Source organism: Schistosoma mansoni, chromosome 1 (assembly GCF_000237925.1).
Source record: "Schistosoma mansoni strain Puerto Rico chromosome 1, complete genome".
In the NCBI taxonomy this organism is placed as follows: Eukaryota; Metazoa; Platyhelminthes; class Trematoda; order Strigeidida; family Schistosomatidae; genus Schistosoma; species Schistosoma mansoni.
The window spans coordinates 36,316,030-36,337,680 of NC_031495.1; the positions used below are offsets into that span (position 1 = coordinate 36,316,030).

At 32.2% G+C, this 21,651-nt stretch overlaps 1 protein-coding gene across 1 annotated transcript in view; it reads right to left on the reverse strand.

Moving 5' to 3' along the window:
* Positions 1–376: 376 nt before the first annotated feature.
* Positions 377–21,651, reverse strand: part of Smp_159050 (putative plexin) — a gene marked incomplete at its 3' end in the record, with an annotated part of 56,636 nt that continues 35,361 nt past the window's right edge. The window contains exons 6-11 of the mRNA XM_018794256.1: positions 21,090–21,465; positions 18,434–18,572; positions 15,974–16,462; positions 4,691–5,174; positions 3,002–3,181; positions 377–1,395 (exon numbers count right to left, since the gene is read on the reverse strand). Of these exons, the coding sequence (XP_018648687.1) occupies positions 377–1,395; positions 3,002–3,181; positions 4,691–5,174; positions 15,974–16,462; positions 18,434–18,572; positions 21,090–21,465 (2,687 nt within the window). The remainder of the gene's footprint in view (positions 1,396–3,001; positions 3,182–4,690; positions 5,175–15,973; positions 16,463–18,433; positions 18,573–21,089; positions 21,466–21,651) is intronic.

Consider the following 21,651-nt stretch of genomic DNA (forward strand, 5'->3'; position numbering starts at 1 on the left):
GTAATCCATATAAGATTTCCATATAAACATATAGGTTTACTAACAGATACTACTACTATTACTACTGATAATGGTAATATTTATAACGATAATAATTAAGATAAACATCATTTTAAATATATTAAGCTGATAAACAAGATTATACACAAAATGTGGTGAAATATACTTTTGAAAATTTCGCTTCATTTTTTAAAAATTTATTTTAAACAACGTTTATATGAAAAAGGATATGAAAGAAAAAACAAAATTTGGTTTTACACAAAAATGTTGAATGTTGACACTTTTTGAAAAATTGTTCAATTACATAAAAACATTCAAGTTGAATTCTTTTGTTTAACCATTTAAAAAGAAAATGTTTATAACCTATAGAACAAGATTATGAAAGTTGTGTTGGATTTTCAGTAATTGTAAAAGTTTCACCATCAATACATTTTGTTGTTATCATAGTATTATTAATGATACTATTGTTTAAATGTTCATTTTCTCTAAATGATGATAATGCAGGTTGTACAAGAATGGATTTTGGAATAATAAAACCAGTATTTATTTGATTATAGTGTGAAGATATTGTAGGAGTTTGTCTAGTTTGATAGTCATGATGTTCAGGTAATTCAACATTGATTCTTGTTGTAGGTAAAGAAGTTTTTGTTGGTGTTATCGTTTGGTTATGTAATGGTTCTATTGGTGCATAGAAATAACCAGTTAAGTATAAATTCCCTAGATTTTCGTTGTTATTGTCATTTCTGTTATCTGGTGTAATATTAATTAGATTAGTTTTACAATCACCTAAAACATTTGAATTTTGTTCAGCAAATGAATCAAATGTAAACTTGTCTTTCAGTAATGTTGAAGTTGTTGACGGGTTACTTGTTACTGATGTTGGTGATGGTGTATTGGATAGTAAGTATACACTTGTCGATATATCATGATATGGGGTGCTTAAATGACGTATTTTTGTTGGCTTTCGACTAACTGATCTGTTAAATCTGGTATTAGCTGGTGTGATGTGAGTAGGTGGTAGATATTCATATCGTGTATCTGTTGATGCTTGTGCTATAATATCTGATTTATTACACCAAATAGGTTCTTTTTCATCAATTAAACTCCATGAATGTTTACTTAACGGTTCACTAGTAGTTGTTAAGCAAGTTTGTTGACTTTCATAGGGTAGACGACTTTTACAATGAGTGGAAATAGTTTTTATATGATTTTTATTTGTTAACTTGGCAATATCATCCTCATCATATGACCAACGATGACATCTACATGACCAAAACAATATAACTGTTATTAAACTTCCAGTTAATAATCCACATATTACAACAAGTATCAAATGTGTTAGAGTGTAACCTTCAGCTTGAGTAGTGTAATTAATTCTTGATTTATAGTAGCTGGCTAGGTTATACAAAGAAAAAAACAAAATGATTAATGAATAAAAACTTTTAAGAGATTCAATAATGAACAGTCAACAAACATTAACGGGGATTTTATTATATTCCAGTCGTTTAGACGACTAAAATAATGATGTTAGAAAAATTTGTGGTTCATTTTGTAATATACTTTAAGAAGGATATTTAAATTAATACTTTTTTGGAATAACTTCATTCATACTTCATCTTTAAATTTAGTTCATTCCCTGAATGAACATAGATCTGAATGTATTTCTTTTCATTAATTGAGAGCAATGGACGGGTTTTGTTATAGACTAGCATTTGTTTCAGACATTATATCTAAAAATGTGCAATTCGGTTATTGCTATTATTATTATTGTTACTAATAATGGCTTTATTCAATACTATATTTTTGGTACGATATAGAATTCTCAGCCTAGGGTATTTAAAAAGTTTCACAGAAAAGAAAACTGATAACTGCATACATATATACCGAGAGAAAGGAACAACTTGAACGAAGAAATTTCTTTTCAATTCGTTTTTCATCATGCCTATATATATATATATATATATATAATAACAGGTTAAAGGTCAGCAGTAATCAATCAAGATCGAGGTCAACAAGCCAAGCTGTAAGTCATATGTGGAAAAATTCAAATACCTCACTGACGTGTAGGCGAGAATGATAATGATTGGTTGTTTTGCTTAGTCAGACTTGTAGATAGTGTGACAGGTGTTATGTGTATTATATATTCTCCTGTCCTTATTATTATTTATTAATTGTCCATTTGTTTTTGGATTGTGTCAGTTTTGGTGTGGAAATATATTGACGTTCTAGTCAGGCTAATCACGTGTTCTTGATTTGAGTTGCGTTGAAGTCCTGTAGAGTAGATACTGAGAGGGGATCTAGTGTAGATATTCGTCTAGGGTAAATTAACGTCCCATTCATGTAAAAAGGAAAACGGATCGTTTTAACACTCACTTGTACCTGACGTTTGTACTGATGATCTCATTCAGAATAATGGTGATGGAATAGAAATCCTAGGAAAATTGTACCCATTAAATTCATTTTGGTAATATATATTCATGCATTGAGTCCATAGTCTGCCATTTTGCTTCGATTTAAATTATAAGTACTTAAAAATTACAACGATTCCATGTAAATCAAAAGTCTGTGAACCTTTAGTGGTGATAATAACGATACTCCCCATTTTGTCACTGAAAGATACTTTGGAAATAAAATCAGTATATAACTTTCCATGTCGGGTGTGAAGCAGTTACCCATCGAAGACAATAGAAGATGATCACTTAATGTCACGGATTGACTGAGGTTAGACATTAACAACGTTGGATACCGGCTCAACGGTCTAGATGTTCAGGGTTTACGGTTGAGGTCAAGAGTCCTGGGTTTGATTCCTGGTTGTGGGACCGCGAATGCGCACCCATGAGGCGTCCCGTTCTAGAAAGTAACGACCGTCCACGGGTCTTATGTTTTTCAATGGTGGTTCAGTGTAGACAGGTTTATGATTCCAGTAAAACAACATAAAACTATCTAATTGGATGTTTATATTATATGTGTAAGTAATTAAATGAAAATGTTATTTGATTACCTGATTTTGGTATGACATTGGATTTTTTAAACCAGCTGTCATCGTCCAAACAAGATCGTCGTTCGATACTACTTCCAGAACAAACTGCATTGGATCGACATTGCCTTTTCCGTATTTGAATATTAGTAGTTGGATCACAGTCACTCCAAATAGACCAAGGTAGCCAATTTTGATCGAAACCTTCAGGTAAATGAAAACTCTCACAGTTAATTTAGTGTTGAGTATAGGTTAAAAATATGTGAATGTATGTAATGTTTCTGAATTGGAAGTAATGGATTTTGCTTCAAAGAATAACAGACTTAATATCTTCTTCATAAACAATCCTTGCTCGTAAAAGCAACAGATTACTATTAGATTTGATGACTTTAGTCTGCTTACGTCGTTCTCTATGACAGAAAAAGACAACTATTTACAGTTGTTTAACTAAACATGACACGTAAACAATAATTTCCAGACAAATTAATTCATTCTCAACTAAAATAAAATTCCCACACTTTGAATCTTGTTTCTGTATGAATCACTTTGTAAGTTTTTTTGAAATCTGTAATAGTTTGCTGCAGTGTAACCATGAAATAAATTCGCTACCATCATTTGTTCGCTACATCTAAGATTACGTCTTCTCTGAAACTGCATTAAAAATGTTTACATCTGTGACTAGTGAAATTATAGGACCAATAAATGTCCGTTTATTTTTAGTACTGACCATAATTACTAAATTTACCTTCTTGTAGATGTTTTGCGCTAATAATATCCTGGTCAATTTAACTAATTTAAATAGTATCTATCCAAATCAGTAGGCTATAGAACAACCTAGCACACATATGACAGGAGACCCATCACAATTACTTTTGGAGTTGTTTTTCAGAGCTCTCTATCCTCGTCTCTTTCTCTTGTTGTACATGATTATAATTACTCTGGAACAGTACTAAAATTATCTCTTGATACGCAATCCATACTTCTGCAGGATATCTTAGTACTTCTGTCAAGAATTACTGGTTCCTGAATCCTGCCTCAGATTATCATAGCCCTTGTGACAAATGTTCATATCTTTTCAAGTGATTTAATCTCAGGTATTTGTCCTTTACATGTAACATATCTTTCTATATCTACCTGATCATGCCTGTAAATAGGCTCGCATTTTTAATTATTTCCAGAATATGATTTATTTATTTATTATTGTTTATTCTTCGTCATAAGTTTAAGAAGTGAATGGGAATTCGAGTGTTTGGGAAGCACTGTGGAAATATAAGAGTTAAGATAATGATTTTAATATTGCTGTTAAATATGATTTAAATTTCTCCATAACTTAAAGTATGTTTTTAAATGATATAGTCTATAAACTGGGACATATATAGCCATTGTTTAAAATAGGTGAGAATATGACTGTAAATCATCAACTTTAACGGAGAAGCAGTAAACATCAGAGATTAATTAGCAAACCAATTTTAATCTAATACTTACTTTATTATAAATAAAACCGTTTGGACATTCAGTTAGTTCAATAATTAATGGCTTCATTTCTACATTGCTCAATATTAAAGCTTGAGTAAAACAGCTTATCACACTTTTATAAAGACTAAGAACTGTGGTCTGATGTCGATCACCGTCCAAAACTTTATTTACGTGAATGAATACAAAAGCAAGCATATTCACTTGTAAAATCTCAAAATTTAAGCATTCAAAACTTACGAGTACAGTTTTTAACCTGCTGGATTCCAAGAACACAATGAACTTGACTGATGCATAAACGGCATAAACAACTGCCTAATAATTTTGTTGAGATTTTGTCACCAACATTTTCATTGACATCATCACTTTGTTGATCGTGAATTGCTATCGGAACCGGATCACCTATTTGATGTGAAGTAATCCAATTGCAATCATACCACTTTGTCCATGAATTCTCTTTATCTTTGTCAAATGTAAAACTTTTTGTTGGACATTGGTGATTACTTCGTTGTCTATGATCAATCGATGGTGAAAATGTATTTAAACGGTTAATTTGTACAGTAGACTCAAACAAATAACCACTTGAACATCTACCTTCGGACCAATTCCAACCACAGTGAGGATCTTTTGAGTTGAGACAGTCATCAAATGTTTGATATTCAGAGCAACGTGTCAGTGGTAGACGAAATAATTGTTTATTTGTCATGATATGTAAATAGGAAGCCTAAATGAAGAAAAACGAGAAAACGTTCACACACTTTTAATTACATTGGCATAATATTTTGCTCATTTATAATAAAACTAAAACCTTACAAAGACTGATATTACATATTTAATTTATATTTAAACTGTCACTTTAGCATAGACTATTTCAACCGTTATTGCTTAAATTTATTCATTAAGTTCATTAGGCATAAGACAGAGTCATTCTTTGAAGGATCATCAAGAAATATATAAATTCATAGGGTATTTTAGTGGATTTTAAAATGGCTGATAAAATTCAAGCAGAACTAGCTTGTCAAAGGATAATAACTCGTTCAAAGATCAAATTTTGAACTCAGCATAATGGGGGGGGGAAACTCTTAAATCCTTTAATATTTATGAAGCTCATTACTTTTAAATACTTTATATCCATTCTCAGGTACTTAGAAACTAAAACTGTAGATTTCGGAGCTTACTAAATAATCACTGAAAATTGTAAAACTCAACAAAGTATATCGACTGAAATTGGTGTATAAAGTACTTGTGCTAAATTCTTATGCATTTTTCCTTATAAGTTAACTAATATCGAGCACTCAATAAAAAGGATTTAGCAAATCGTTTGAACTCGAAGACAAAAAATTTTGACTAAAGTATAACATAAAAAGTTGGAAGTAATTTCATCATAAATTGATATCATTTGAAGAATTACTGAAAAGTAGGAGTACTAGAATTCGGGTTTATCCTACTTTAACACTTATCATCAGTACTCACCCCTGTTCTAACAGAATATCGAGTCATAGGTAATCATATATCATTACAACCTACTTAATTGGCTCGAAAAATTATCTCTTGTCTTTCATAATAATCTACTTTATATTTTGATAATTATCAATTTGAGCAGTCAAAGATTAAGGCTTTAGATTCTTAACCTCTTGTCAAATAATTAAAGTGCTACATACAATTTAACAAACTGTGAAGATAGTCAAAACTGTGAAGTTAATACACAAAGAAAATGATATGAAGTCATTTAAATCAATCATTATATTTGTTATAAAGCTTACCATATCATTTGAATACATTATTTATAATGTTAGCTCAGTTATCAAGTAAGTTAATTTCAGTTTTTGGCATTGATAATAGTTCTTATTTAGTTGAATATTTAACAAATATTACGTATGAAATAACAGTATCCAACAATCAATAATATAAAATACCATTTTAATAAACCAGTCAATTCATAATAAAAGAAATTGAAAATCAATATTTTTTTATTTTATGGAATACTTAAACAAAGCACTAAGTTGTGCCAATATGTAACTTTTATCAAAGATTCTTTTTAAAAAAAAATTGAATTTACAGTTAATTCTATATGTTTAGATATAGTAACAATGTTTGTTCAATTTTATATCGTTGAAATCATGAGTCAATTGAAGCTAGACTACCATGAAAAACCTGGAAGCACTGAATGGCTGTTTCGTCCTATTGTGGGACTTCCCGCCTCGCAAGATTCAAACCCAGGACCTATCAGTCTCGCACGTGAGCGCTTAATTTATTAAATAAGACAATTAATAATTCTTATTTTCATTTATTTGACTCAATTAATGTATTAAAATCAAAAGTTTGATAGACATTTAACTCTCAAATATTCAAATGTAACATGAGATCAAAATAGAAATCTATTTTTTAAAAACTTTTTCAGTTTTCCTATTTTTTGTTTAGATAGAAAAAAAATTAGTCACTTTTATAAAAATAAAAGATGGTTATAATTTCTAATTATTTTGTTTATTATAATCAGTAATAAATTTTAATTGTACATAAATAATCATAATTTTTTTAAAGATTAATTAATAAAGTAATTTTAACCAAATGTAGACTGGGTATACTAAACTACAGTACGGTACAGTGTTTTGTTTTCTCTCTCTCTCTGTACATAAAAAAATTTAAAGATGAACAGATAACTTAAAATGAATTACAACAGTTGTGTTTGAGCTGATGAGGAAGATTGTTTTTTTCTGATTTGCATAAAACAATTTTCTGCTTTGTTTCCCCCCCCCCCTAGAATACCTCAAACTAAAAAAAATTAAGATTGTCAGATTAAAAGGTACTTTTTAAGATTTTTTTCCTCTCACTTGTTTATTACTGTAAGTTGTGTTTTCTTTACCATTCAAAATAAATAAAAAAAACTTTTCGAATTACTCGATGAAATACAATGAAAAAAGAATGGAAACCGGACGAAAAAAAGTTTGTTTACCTTTTTATATGTTTTTATTTACATTTTCTAATGTTTATATAACAAAAAAAAACAATCAATTAAAAGAAAGAAAAAAATTTTGTGTCTAATTGATTGAAAATTATGATAATATAAAAAAACGAGTCAAGTAATTTCTCATTTTAAAAAATGATACCAATAAGAGTTATGATAGTTTGTAACTACTATGGTATTATATTTAATGATTCAGTTACGATTACTACTTGCTTTCTTGATTTAAGGAAAACAAATTTAACAGGTTAAATTTTATTATTTTTCTTCATAAAAAGACTAATGACAATCTGTAAGATTTGTAGTTGAAGTTTATGAAGGAAACTATCTTCACTGAATGATAACATTACTGTGAAGAACACGTCATTCCCCTATGTAGGAGTATATTCAAAATTAAAATTATTTGTAATAATTGTCTACCAACCCTCCTATAATCAATTTCGATTGTGGTTAATTTTGGTTAAGCCCTTTTTATTAACTTCCTTAACAGACATCGTCATTTGGATAATAACAATTTGCATATTATTTGTACTGTTATGACCACTAGAACACATGACACTCTAGCCAAAATGTTGGTTGCTTAAGTATCATTCGATAACTTATACTCCTCCCCATATATGTATGCACGCAAATCCTATCATCGGCTTTTATTTTGTTTTGCTGTGCCCTTATTAAATTTGACTATGAATCGTCTATGTAATTGTTTGCTGTTCGTTCGTTTGCTGCTCGCTCACTCGCTGATATTCGCTCAGGTGCTGGTAGCTTTCTGGCCTGAGTTATTTGACAGTAAACTGTAGTTGCTGCTTCTCTTTGCCTTCTGATTTTACGCACCGTAAACATTAGTATTATAAAGGTTATCGAGGTGAATGATTAACGAAACACGGCACTACAAATTTCTGTGATATTTGATTGTGTTTCCATTATGCCTCCAAAACGAAAATGAAGTTCAGAGTGCAACAAGCTTTCAGCGACATTAACAAAATTCTTCTATGTATTCTATTTCTTCAGGGTTTTGGTATTTTTCATCTGATCACAAATAAACAAGCAGTTAATTTTCATTGAAATGTTTGGTTTTCTTATCAATAATATTTAGATTATTATTGAGACTAGATAAACAGCCTGTTCTTTTTTTTCTATTAAAATACGTTTTCTTAGTGAGTTACTTGATAAACCGTTGCAATTTTAGGTGAGTTGTTCGGGATGGATAGTTATAAAATAAAATGGATGGGTAATACTTGGTATATTTACTGTCATCTTCGATTTCAGGTTTTATTATCCTTAATTAAATTTATGAATTAGATTTTAATCTAAATTGATGATTTCAACAGTGTGCCTGTGGGGAATGCTACTTATGTTGACAGACATAAGTAGTATGTAACACCGACCTGAAATCAAATGGCTGGCAGTAGAAAACTAAGAAAATCGAATTGAAGAAATGAGGGAAGAAAATAGAAAGGAATTGTGAATTGGAAGAATCAGACAGAATGTAAAAGAAAATTTAGGGAACATTTGAAAATGAAATATTTAATATAAGGTTCTCATATTTTACCAAGATATTTTATAATTTTGTATGGAATAATAAACTGGTTGTCCCTATCTGAGTATTCGTTCATTTTATACCGTTCACATAAAATTTTTATTAAAGATTATGAACTATCAGCCTGAATGAAAGTTTGTTCTGGTTAGGTATCATGTAGACGCTGTCAATGTTTAGTGTAGTCAGTTTAATTTCTTTAAAAGTATTGGTCAACATTGAGTAGTAGGTACAACAATGATAGAGGCGGTTTTATTAATTTGTCTACATGTTTTAATGTTTTCTACTTCTTAAGCTTATAAAATTATTCAACGATTCATCTATAATAATAATAATGAAAAAACGTGGAGAATTTTAGCTTTCCAACCTTTTGCTACAAAACGAATCCTTTCGTTAGAAACTACTGATCCGTTTAAATTTATTTCCTGCTTTTCATTTAGCTTAACACTGAAAGTTTTATAATAGGAATATTACTTAGCGATATGGTTATGAAAAGGTTTATAAGTTTACCATGTTATGAATAGGTAAACCAATCTATGTAGTAAAACTTTTAGCAGTTATTCTCTGATGAATCAGCATATATATATATATATATATATATATATATATATAATCTGTATTTATTAAATCATTGATTTATGGTATTTTGATATTGTCCTAATTGTCAAGATTTGTTTAATCCATTAACTGTTGTCAATAATTACTGAAATAACAAATTCTTGTTAATTAATTATAAACTTATTACTTGGACCTGTGTTACATAGTCCTAATCATGAATGTATTATAATTTATTACTTTTTGCAATGAACTGCAAGCTTTATATTACATGTACGTAATCACATATGTTTTAAGTCTAAAAAACACAGAACGCTGCAAATTACTTATCCATTTGTTTTTTTCACTTTCTAATTGATAAAAGGTAAGTTCTCCAAGTTGTGCTGCACGGGAATGAAACTGGAAGAACTACTACAGCCATAATTAAAAAGGTACAAGTATTTACAAACAGTTGTCTACGTAAGATACTCAATGTCCGCTGGTCGGATACCATCAGCAACAGTCTGCTGTGGGAGATATTAGGAAAAGACGCTGGAGGTGTATAGGGCATACATTATTGAAATCATCGAACTGCATCATAAGGTAAATGCCAACTTCGAATCCCGAAGGTAAAAGTAAAAAAGAAAGACCAAGTAACACAATGCGTCAGGAATTGTAAGTAGATATGAAAAAAATGAATAGCAACTGGTATCAACTGCGAAGGGGAGCCCAGGATATAGCTGGTTGGAGGAGTAGTAGACGTAAGTAAGTAAGTAAGTACGTAAGAATAGTCAATAATTAGCGTATACGTAGACAGTATTACCCAAATAATAACTAGTGCTGCATAAAAACAAATTCATAGCAAAACGGCTTTAACTAACAAAAGTTGGAGAAATTGATACTTTTAAAACCCGCCAAGTGGAATATCCATTAGTGTATGGTCGAATAACCCTAGAACGTATAAATGAGCATGCATTGGTAACCTGCCCATCAATTACTAACCTAGCAGATGTAAACGTTATTTAAAACATTTGTTTACCTGTCTAAACAGTTAGAATCAACTGTAAAATCTTCAAAAAACCAGATGAATACAGGTGAGATGAGCATGGACTCAAGAGGCTTTGCCATACCTTGTATTTTTTAATTATACAGTTTTCAAGTTGTTTTCTTAATTCAGATTAAGTTAATAAGATTAAACAAACAAAAACAGAACGAAATCCACTTAGTATTGTTTGTTTGAATCTTCCCATTGATACTTAGGACTGCGATTGATCAGTCTCTTATTGGCATATGTGCATACTGTGCGTAATGCCTCGATATAGCCTTAATTTACAAGCATTTTAAGCAAAGATGGATAGTGACCAGCAATGGAATCCAGGAAGCGCGTTTCTTCCTATTTGGGACTCATCAGCTGGATGTACCTGCACTTCAGAGTTGATGTTAACTCTAGGACTCGAACCCAGAACTGAGGACTCAGTAGCTGAATGGATAACACGATGGCGTTTGAAGCCAGTGGTACTGGGTTTGAGTCCCAGAGTGAACATCAACTCTGAGATGTAGGTAAATCTAGCTGACGAGCCCCAAATAGGAAAAAACGCGCGTTCTGGATTCCACTGCTAGCCACTATCCATCTTTGCTTATAAAAACAGAAAGAGTATGTCATTCAGACCAAATAAAGATTAAACTGAGTCATGTTTTTTCATACTATAGCTGACGTGCCTCTATGGGATACATACAAATATACAAAGGACTATAATCACATCACTTCAAATAAGCTTGGTAAGTGTAGTCAATAGTACAAAAGAATAACCTTCATATCATATAAATTTTATAAGGTCATAAATGATATATTCATGGCTTGGGATGAATTTATCCAACTTTTGACGATCTTTTATAGAAGTAAAACAAGAGATGAATATTAATTCACTAAAATCCACATTTTAATTGTGAAAACTAATTTATAATACCGTGGGAAAGGTTTTTATAAGTTTATTGTGAGTAATAATTCTTTTTTCATTAAAAGTAAGACACACTATTCATGTATTAGCCAGTTTTTGTTAATAACTGGTTTGTTGAAAACAGTTTGGGATTATTATATATTAAATATATAATACATAGTGGAAAGATGAAACTGTAATTTTCAGAAATGACACACATTTATGCACTAGAATAGATTTCTTTTTGTTGAATTAGTGAAAAAAATAAACGAAGTGATGGATTTTATAGGAATTGCATTTGACATTAAAGAATGATCTTGGTAGAATTCGAATTTTCAAATTAACTTTGGTTCATTCACAAGGAAGAAAATCTACCTTTTAAGATAACTAATGAAGAAGTATCAAAAGTATTAAATAATTTCATACTAATTCACTGTGAAAGCTTGCAGTGCGTTCGCTAGCCTAAGTGACTCGATAAAGATCGAATTCAATCATCACTTAAAGGACTAAATATACATAAAAATGGTCACTATTGATTGAACAACAGATTGTAAACAGCCCAGTTCTACATAAGGCTAACCGAGACTCTCATAACTCAGTGTTAACTTGGTAGACTGTGAAGCTGTGTGACCCGTGGTCGAATTCATCAGAGAGCATCTTTCCTTTTAAAACCATGGGTATACCCTTCTAAAGAGTGTTAAATAGCAGGAAGCTCAAGGTTCAGGGGTTTTTAGTTGACTACTTCCAAATCTCTATCATCTGCTTTTTGTAATAATTTAAGTATACACAACAACCGTCTTGCTACTTTCGTCTCCTATCACTAACTTAAAATTATAAACCAGTAAAATGTAGAAACAAAATAAATAAAAGTAGACCATTAATGGTAATGCCAATTTTACTGTTTTTACAACAATGTACCACATGACCAAAGAATATAGGTAACTAAAACAATGGGAGCTACATATAATAAAAATCTCAATTATTTTCAACATTAATTTAAAATTTTTTTATTTTAACTTAAATTGACAGAATTAGCATAAATAAAATACATAAATCATTCTCTATCTTAAATAAATGAATGATATATTTTATGTTTTTAATAATTGTAAATTAAAGTATTTATAATGAAAAGCAAAATATAGTTGAAACCATGAGTCAAGTAAAACTAGACCACCATGGAAAACCTGGAAGCACTGGACAGCCGTTTCGTCCTATTGTGGGACTCCTCAGAATCCACGATCCCGCCTTGCGAGATTTGAACCCAGGACCTATCAGTGTTGTGAGCGAGTGCTTAACCACTAGACCACCGAGCCGGCATCCAACGGTGTTAATTTCTAACTTCAATAAATCCACGAAGTTGAGCAACCATTCAACAATGTCTTCAGTGAGTTCAACCACGTCTGTTGGGAGATATGAACTCACTGAAGGCAATGGTGGACGGTTGCTCCATTTCATGAATCGTTCGAAGTTAGACATCATCAATATTAACTATTTAATATTGTTTATTGATCTACCCCCTCCTTCTAATTATTCTAATTTAAATGCAGAAATTTACCTGTGAAATAAGAAACAGTGAAGTTTTGGTACTTACACATAGATATTCTAAGATAATTTATATTAAAAAAACTTGCTACTTAATATATTTGTTTACATAGAAATAAATAAAAAGAAGCTTATTTTTGTTAAGCCAGTAATCGCATCATCAAAGTGAAAATATGAAAACCACGATATTATTTTAATGTGTTCCCAGTTTGTAGAAACGATGAGTTTTATGAGAAGGTTTGAATACTATAAAATAGATTTATGACTTCAGTCTAAATTTTGTCAATACCTAGTAAAAGTAAATTTTAATGGCGACAGTAGTATGGTTACTGTTGTTAAAGTATCCATTTCCCAAACTTTGTAAATACAAGAGAAAAAAACCATAATTGTAATATAAACAATGTAATCTCCTAACTACAGTTTAATAAGCTTCTATGATTAAAATCATTACAAAACTAAAGGATAATATTTAAATCTAAAGAGATTTATTGTAAATGAGTACGTTTTATTATTTTAAAATCATTTTGGTGACTAATCGTATCTTTGTTTGAAGACTGTCAAGTTTGTTCAGTCAGTTTGTTTAGTCCCTTGAATAATTATGGTTCATTAACTTCGAGATCAACAGGCTGGATTCCGTAAGGATAGGCCGTGCACAGACCAGATTGCGACACTACGGATCATCGTTGAACAATCAGTTGAGTGGAACTCATCACTATACGTCAACTTCATTGACTATGAGAAGGCGTTTGACAGCGTGGACAGGAGAACATTATGGAAACTTCTTCGACACTATGGAGTTCCTCAAAAGATTGTCAACATTATTCAAAACTCATACGATGGACTACAGTGCAAAGTCGTGCATAGAGGACAGCTGACAAATGCATTTCCAGTAAGGACCAGAGTCAGACAAGGCTGTCTACTCTCCCTCTTCCTCTTTCTTCTGGTGATTGACTGGATTATGAAGACTTCGACATCTGACGGAAAGCACGGAATACAATGGACATCTCAGAATCAATTAGATGATTTGGAATTCGCAGATGGCCTAGACCTCCTGTCTCATACACACGAACAATTACAGACAAAGACAACAAATGTAGCAGCAGCTTCTGCGTCAATAGGCCTCAACATACACAAAGAAAAAGCAAGATTCTCAAATACAACATGGAGAACACCAACCCAATCACACTTGATGGCGAAACTCTGGAAGAGGTGGAAACATCCACGTACCTGAGAAGCATCATCGATGAACAAGGAGGATCTGATGTAGATGTAAAGGCGAGGATTGTTAAAGCAAGGGTGACATTGAAGAACACATGGAGCTCAAAACAACTGTTAACCAATATCAAAGTGAGAATCTTCGATACGAACGTCAATACAGTTCTACTGTATGGAGCCGAAACTTGGAGAACTATCACAACCATCATTAAAAAGATGAAAGTATTTATAAACAGTTGTCTACGCAAAATACTCAACATTCACTGGCCGGATACTATCAGCAACAGCGTTTTATGGGAGAGGACAAACCAGCTTCCAGCTGAGGAGGAAATTAGGAAAAGACGTTGGAAGTGGATTGGACATACATTAAGGAAATCACCAATGTGCATCACGAGGCAATTGCTAACTTGGAATCCGGAAGGGAAGCGGAAAAATGAAAGGCCAAAGAACACATTACGCCGGGAAATAGAAGCAGATATGAAAAGGATGAATAGCAACTGGAAAGAACTGGAAAGGATTGCACAGGACAGAGTTGGATGGAGAATGCTGGTGGGCGGCCTATGCTTCTCAACGAGGGGTAACAGGCGTAAATAAGTAAGTAAGTAAAATTACATCATATTCTACGCTACACTAGTTTATAGGAGTTAAATGAATTTCAGATCGCTCTTCATCTAGGATCAACATCATTCAGAAAACTGGTAAAAACAAGAGAAAATTGAATAGTTATGAGAGACAGAGTTAACCACTTTGGATGAGAGACACATGTCCTTTATTAGTATATGGGTTTGTGGAGAAGATATTATTTTCACCTTTCAAAACACAGACTGCTTTTAGCTAAAACACCACCAAAAGTCTGGATAGCCGTTTCTTCTAGTATGGAACGACTCAAGAGTGTACATTCACGATCCTGCAAGCGGGAATTCGAACCCAGGATATTCGATCTCGCGCGTGAACGTCTAACTTTCAGAACACTAAGCCGGCACCCAACGAATAATTGTAACACAATACCACAAATCTAATACATTTGGAAATCTAAGTCTTTGAGAACACACCCAGAAAATGAGAAATATCAACCTCTGAATGAGAACAAGAAATTACTGATTCAAAGGTGAGTGTTGTTACAGAGTTTTAAATTAGGACAAAATGTATGTCTAGAACTTTCTAGTTTCCTATGTTTAATTACTCTAGTTCTCATCAGTTAAAAAGAAGTTTAGCCAAACAGAATTTAAATAAATCCACACAATTCACATAGTTTTAATAATCAATAAATGTTTAGTATATAAAAAGATTATACTCAGTTGGAGCCAAATAAAACTTAGAGGGATTCACTTCTATTCTTCGTATCCTACTCATAGAGACACAGAAATGATTTTGTGTACAAACTTTGGGATTACTAATATGGGTTGCAACCCATGTTTATACCTATGACGTCTTTGTGTTAGCAGAAACAAGATTCATTTCTCAGTTGATTATTTTTCCTATTAATTAATGACAGAGAACACAAACTGACAATTTCATTCCCATTACATATTAAAATATCAACCTTTTTACCACATTAGTAGGTGCTACAGAATTTTCGTCAACAAACTATCGAAGTTCAGGTAACACGAGATCTAGTTTCACTACATAGGTATTCGGAAGCTCGCACAACAAGTATAAAAAATGCATGAAAGACAATAATCATAAAATCTTCTTACTGATATTTCGATACGACGGATTTCTTCTTTTTTTACTTTACCAATTATCTCTTCCCTGTAAAGTCTATTTACTTGTGATGTTCTAACTGATTCCACACTTACATCCCCAATTTGTTTGGAAAGATTCATTTTATTCCAAATGGTGTCACCATGTATTTCTAACTGCCTGTTAGCGTCCAAGTCTAATCTATCTGGCGGTAACTGAAGGATTATTGCTTCAATTTGACGTCCGAGTAAAATCTCTTTGAGTTTGCATATGATTGGTGTCGCTTTGTACTGGTTATCTGTTAAGTACTTTTCTCCAGTAGGGGATGTTACATCGTTGTATGTATATACTACGAATTGAATCAAATGTTTCGTTGTACCAATCCATATGATACTTGTTTTGATCTGTTCATCACCCTGATAATAATTTGTTAGTGAAGGCAAATTATAAGCCTGCAAATGCACCCAGTTATCACCAGTTTGTGACAATAATGCATGACCATGCAGTGGTTTGACTGGCAAATAACGATATGGGAAACGTAATGATAACCGTCGTCCGACTGTTACTTCTTCTTCAGTCATGTTTCTGGAATTGAATCTTGAGCACTGAAATTGGAATAAAACATTCCCGTGATTGTATCATAAAATTAACGTTTAACATAACTTTAGAAATCTAACTAAAAGTAGACTAGTTTGCTTCTTATCAAACAAATAAAAAGGGTCCAGAAAATGAATTTCACTGATATAATGCTTGAGTCTTAAACACTGGTTTCAGTGTTACTCTGATTGATTTATACACTTACAGCTTATTCAACCTCATGAACATCGAATTAGTGACAGAATAGCGGTAAGCATAACACTTTGTTTCAAGGTTATTTCATCTGTACTAGTTAATGAATATTCATTTACTTCCAAACCATCACTGAATATATAAAGTCCATAAGTGATGTTTTCATTCAATAATACTAAGAAAAGGTGAAAGGTACTGAACTAAGAAACTTCCTTTAATGTGTGAATTACACTCATTACCTGGATATTTCGTTTTGAATGTATCATCAGCAATCTTAGTGATTTCAAAGATAAATTTTGCTACTTTTAAATGACGTAACACATAACGATCATTGAGATAACTAACTATGTATAAGGAATGTGTTTACCAATTTCAGTCAAACCGAAGACAGGACAAAAGCTGAATATAAATTATAATTATCTAAATAACTTTAATAAAAATTAGCTAGAATTAACCATAATGGCAAAGTAGATCAAGTTAGGATGTTAGATCACTAGTTAGTTTCTCTTTTCTGTTTAATTCTTATTAATTGGATTTACATGTTAAATCGCCCGCAAATGCCCTGGTACGGCCGAGAGTGGGAAGAGTCTGCTCTCCTTTTAAAAATGCTCTCATATGGCCACGCGTATATAGCCTCTGTCAGGGAAGTCCTACTCATTGCCTTCTCGTGGCAGGGGTGTTGTTTACGAAATTGAGAGGACGAAAAGCGAATGTCCGGCGCTTTAACCGGGTTGGTGGATATAGAGGATCCACCTAGGGCAGTTGGAAAACCCTGATTCCAAACCAATGGTGCACATGGGCTCCGGTATCCTGAGGGAACAAATGGCGTATGAATCAATCGTTGGTCACCGGCTACCATGGGACTGCATCTCCTTACGATGCTCCACTGCCTTGTGGATCAGACCCTTAGGTCAAAGGCTCCGGGTGTGGCTCGCTAAGAAAACCACCTGCTTCGGTTTGGGCACCTGGCCAGTATCACAGCCCTCACGCAAGTCGAATGAGATCTGTGCGGCGCATATTTATCTGGTGCTTCCTTGTACCAATATTTATGCGTTTAAATAAAATGAAATAAAAAACATGTTAAATCATAAATGATTCATTCTGTCCTATCAGATTAATCATTTGATTAAAATATGTAGTCACAAAACAGCAATATGAATTAAAAATCTCGATTATTAAACTAAAATACTAAAATGGTATAATGCTATCTAAAGGTTATCAAGTTTTCTTCGAATATAATGTTCCTTATGAATCAGTCAGTCAGTCAGCTATAACGTAGGACCAGGCACTTTTATTCATCGGTCCAAGTTGCCATACCTCGTTAGCACAACAAGATGAACGCCGAATTCATAGAATTTGAACTTATTGATCATTTCAATATGTTATTTTCTTATGGTCCTCTGAAATTAGTATATTTATAAAAGTATGTAGGAGTTTTAGTAAATATTGAGTGGGTCACACTATTTAAACAAGTTCTCAATACTCAACAGATTGTAATCGGACTTGTGCTTTCAGTAAAATATAAGTACTTCTGTTCCACGTTGTATGACATGGAACGCATGTTGGAATTATCAAAATAGAAATGTTTCTTTTTTCCTGTACTTTCGATTTCGAAAACTTAGATTTTGCTGAAGCTTAACTCATACAACCAGTTTATAAATATAAGTCATGTGGGATATGTCATACCTAAGGATATGTTATTTCATTTAAGCCAACTAAAAAGTAAGTTTTTAAGTACATTGTTTACGTCTTCACTTTATGGAGAAGCCTGAAAAAGCAATACTTACAATATTTGAAAATGAATTTGGTACAGGAGATGATTTTAAATCATTTTGTTTCTCATTAGTGCGAACAAGTGGTCCATTGAATGAAGCTTTAAGTTCATTTAAACTATAAATGCATAAAGCACTTCCAACTGGAGCTGATCTACAATCAAATAAATGAATCATATTTAATGTTGTTTGGCTTTAGTTAAAGAATCCAGCTAATGTCAAAAACTACTGGTGTACGCTTACCATATATTGGTGTAAAATGCTGTTTGGATGTTTTGAGCATCTTAACAGTAAGAGGATGTGGGCTAGTGATCTACCTAAACAACAACCAAATAATAAGTTTTAGTTCACATAACTTGGAACCATAGATAATTTGTTTTTATTTAATGTGACAAGAATGATATCTTTAAATGTAGAGTAGTATCTACTGATGCCGGATGATTAGAGAAATTGGCAAGAAGAATTGAAGTTTGCTTTCCATTCGTTGGTATACATTAGGCAAATGTCATCTAAAATAGTTAGCAAGTTGACGTTTTTAGTAAGATTCGAAAGACAACCCATCTCATATTTCATGATGCTTAGTCCTAATCACATTCCGTCAATAATATTATTATGTCGTAGTTTTCCTAGTTCTAAATAAGTAAGATTTCATGACAGATGTTACTACTAATTTCGTACAGAATGAATGTCATAAGCTCTCCAGAAAAACATGGACTCAACAGTGATGAGTTCCTCAAAATATACAATTGTTCATTTAACGAAATGTCTGGAAGATCCTTAATTTTTATGTATAGAATGGTATCATATCATGTTATTGTTGGGGATGTTAGATCCCCAGAACTCACTTGGTAAACGACTTATTTATTTAATTTTATTTTGAAAATGTGAATTTGTTTGTTTTCGCACCAAAAGCACTATTTTCACCTTCCCGTCGTATTTCCAACTTGGGAAAATCTTAAACGCTATTGGTCCATTGTATCTTTTAGTATGCCATTTTGTAACGCATCCCAAGGACAATTTTATGCTGTATATATACGTTTGATTTCTACCTGTTGCGATTGCTTGTGCTTCTGGCTGCTTACGGAATATATTTTCCTCACTTTCAACTTGGACTTTTCATTCTGGTTAGCGGGTCTGGGACGAGTCAGAATAGATAGCTTATTGGTCTTTGCTCACGAGTCTTTGTTCCGTTCACAGACCAGGTGAACTCGTAATCGCTTCAAGCGTGACAGTTATACAAATAGTTTTTAACCAATAGTAATCCATATTTTTGACTAAAGTACAAATGAAGAAATTTACTAAAGATTCAGTTAAAATCCTTGATTTCTTGAGGTAGTGTGTCTTTAAATAAGGATTATCATTATCAGAGAAACAAAGAAACAAACTGCTAATTTGATATTATAATTTGGTCTGATTTATAATTCAATCTAGATCAGATTATTTTGAAAACCGCGTATGTCTCTATCAGTCATAATTAATTCAAAATATTTACAAAGTAAAAACGATGTGTTCTGATGTCATTATACTTTGCTGAATTTTATCAGTAACCTATCAGATCATTTACGAACAGTTAATAATGTGATAAAAGTTATGAAGATTTACGAAACATACTAAGCTTAATAGTTATCTCACCACTGAAATAAGTTTGTGAATCACAATTATATAATTATTATATAGTTGAGATCATGAGACAATCGAAGCTAGACCACTATGGAAAACTTGGAAGCACTGGACGGCTGTTTCATCCTATTGTGAGACTCCTCAGTAGTGCACATCCACGATCCCGCCTCGCGAAATTCGAACCGAGGACATATCAGTCTCGGGTGTGCGCCTAACCTCTACACCACTGAGCCGGCATCCAACGGTGTTAATGTCTAACCTCAACGAATCTACGAAATTGCGGGACCAATTTCCATTGTACTGAAGTAGATACCTGTCTCTACCTGACATAGATTAGCTCCACTGGTTTGAATCCCGCGAGGTGGGATCGTGGATGCGCACTGCTAAGGAGTCCCACAATAGGACTAAACGGCCGTCCAGTGCTTCCCAGGTTTTCCATGATGGTCTAGCTTCGACTGACTCATAATCTCAACCATATAAAATTACTGAAATCTCCACAAAACCCCCTTCTGATGTATAATTATTAGTTCACTAGCTTTTCATTTGCATTAAAGATTGGTTTGATCAAGCTCTGTTAGTATATGGGTACCCTAAACGAGATGACTTAAAGTTGTTCAAATTGACAGATTGATTATATTTCCAATTGTGACTATCTATACAGATACATCAAATATGTTTCAAACCATTAACAATAGTTAAATAAAGAACTTTACAACAACTATGAATATATAATGCCTATTGAACATCAGTGGTATACCACAAGTTACTAGTCTAGTGGATAAATTACTATAGACAGTAATAATGTTGTGGATTCACAAAAATGAATATACATATCTAGTCAATAAAATAAACGTAAAGTATTCCACTGCTGTATATCATTCAAAATCTCATATTAGCTGTCAAGTAATTGTGAAGCAATTATAAATGATTTATCACAAAATAACTTGATACATATTTTCTCAGAGTTTATTTCAACTGTCAAACAAAGAATGTGTAAATACTAAAGTTTTAGTATTCAAAACTCAATAGTCATAAGTTAAGTAAAACTTACTTTTCCGTTGTAAATGTTGCGTAAAGTAATTGTGTATTATTATCCCAATAAGCTGTTGAAATGTGTGTATAGCTAAAATATCCACCATTTTCATTTGTTGCAGGACATATTAAGTCAGCTTTTGCAAATGTAGCAAAACGATTTGAGCTGATATGTGGTAAACCACCTGGATCACCTTTACAAACTCTTACTAAGCGTGCAATACTTGTTAAACAATAAGGCTGGTGCAGTCGTTTTAATTTCTCAACAGTAGATAAAGGGTCTATAGAACTACCTACATTTATTTCACATTTGGACATTTGTGAATTAGGTTGTTCTCGAAGAACGAAATAAATTTCATCACTTGTTTCAAAAGTTAATAAAATTTGCGCAGGTTCTAAAAGTTTGTATAAATAAAAGAAGAAAGTAGGATACACTATCCTGTGAAATTTTTAAAATTAGAACAAGTCAATTTTCAGGATGAGTGGTACCTTCAAACGTAAAAAATCAAAAGCTTATTTAAATTAAATTTATTTTTAATTATTTGAAATCTACAAGCTCAAAGAATACATTTCAATGTTTT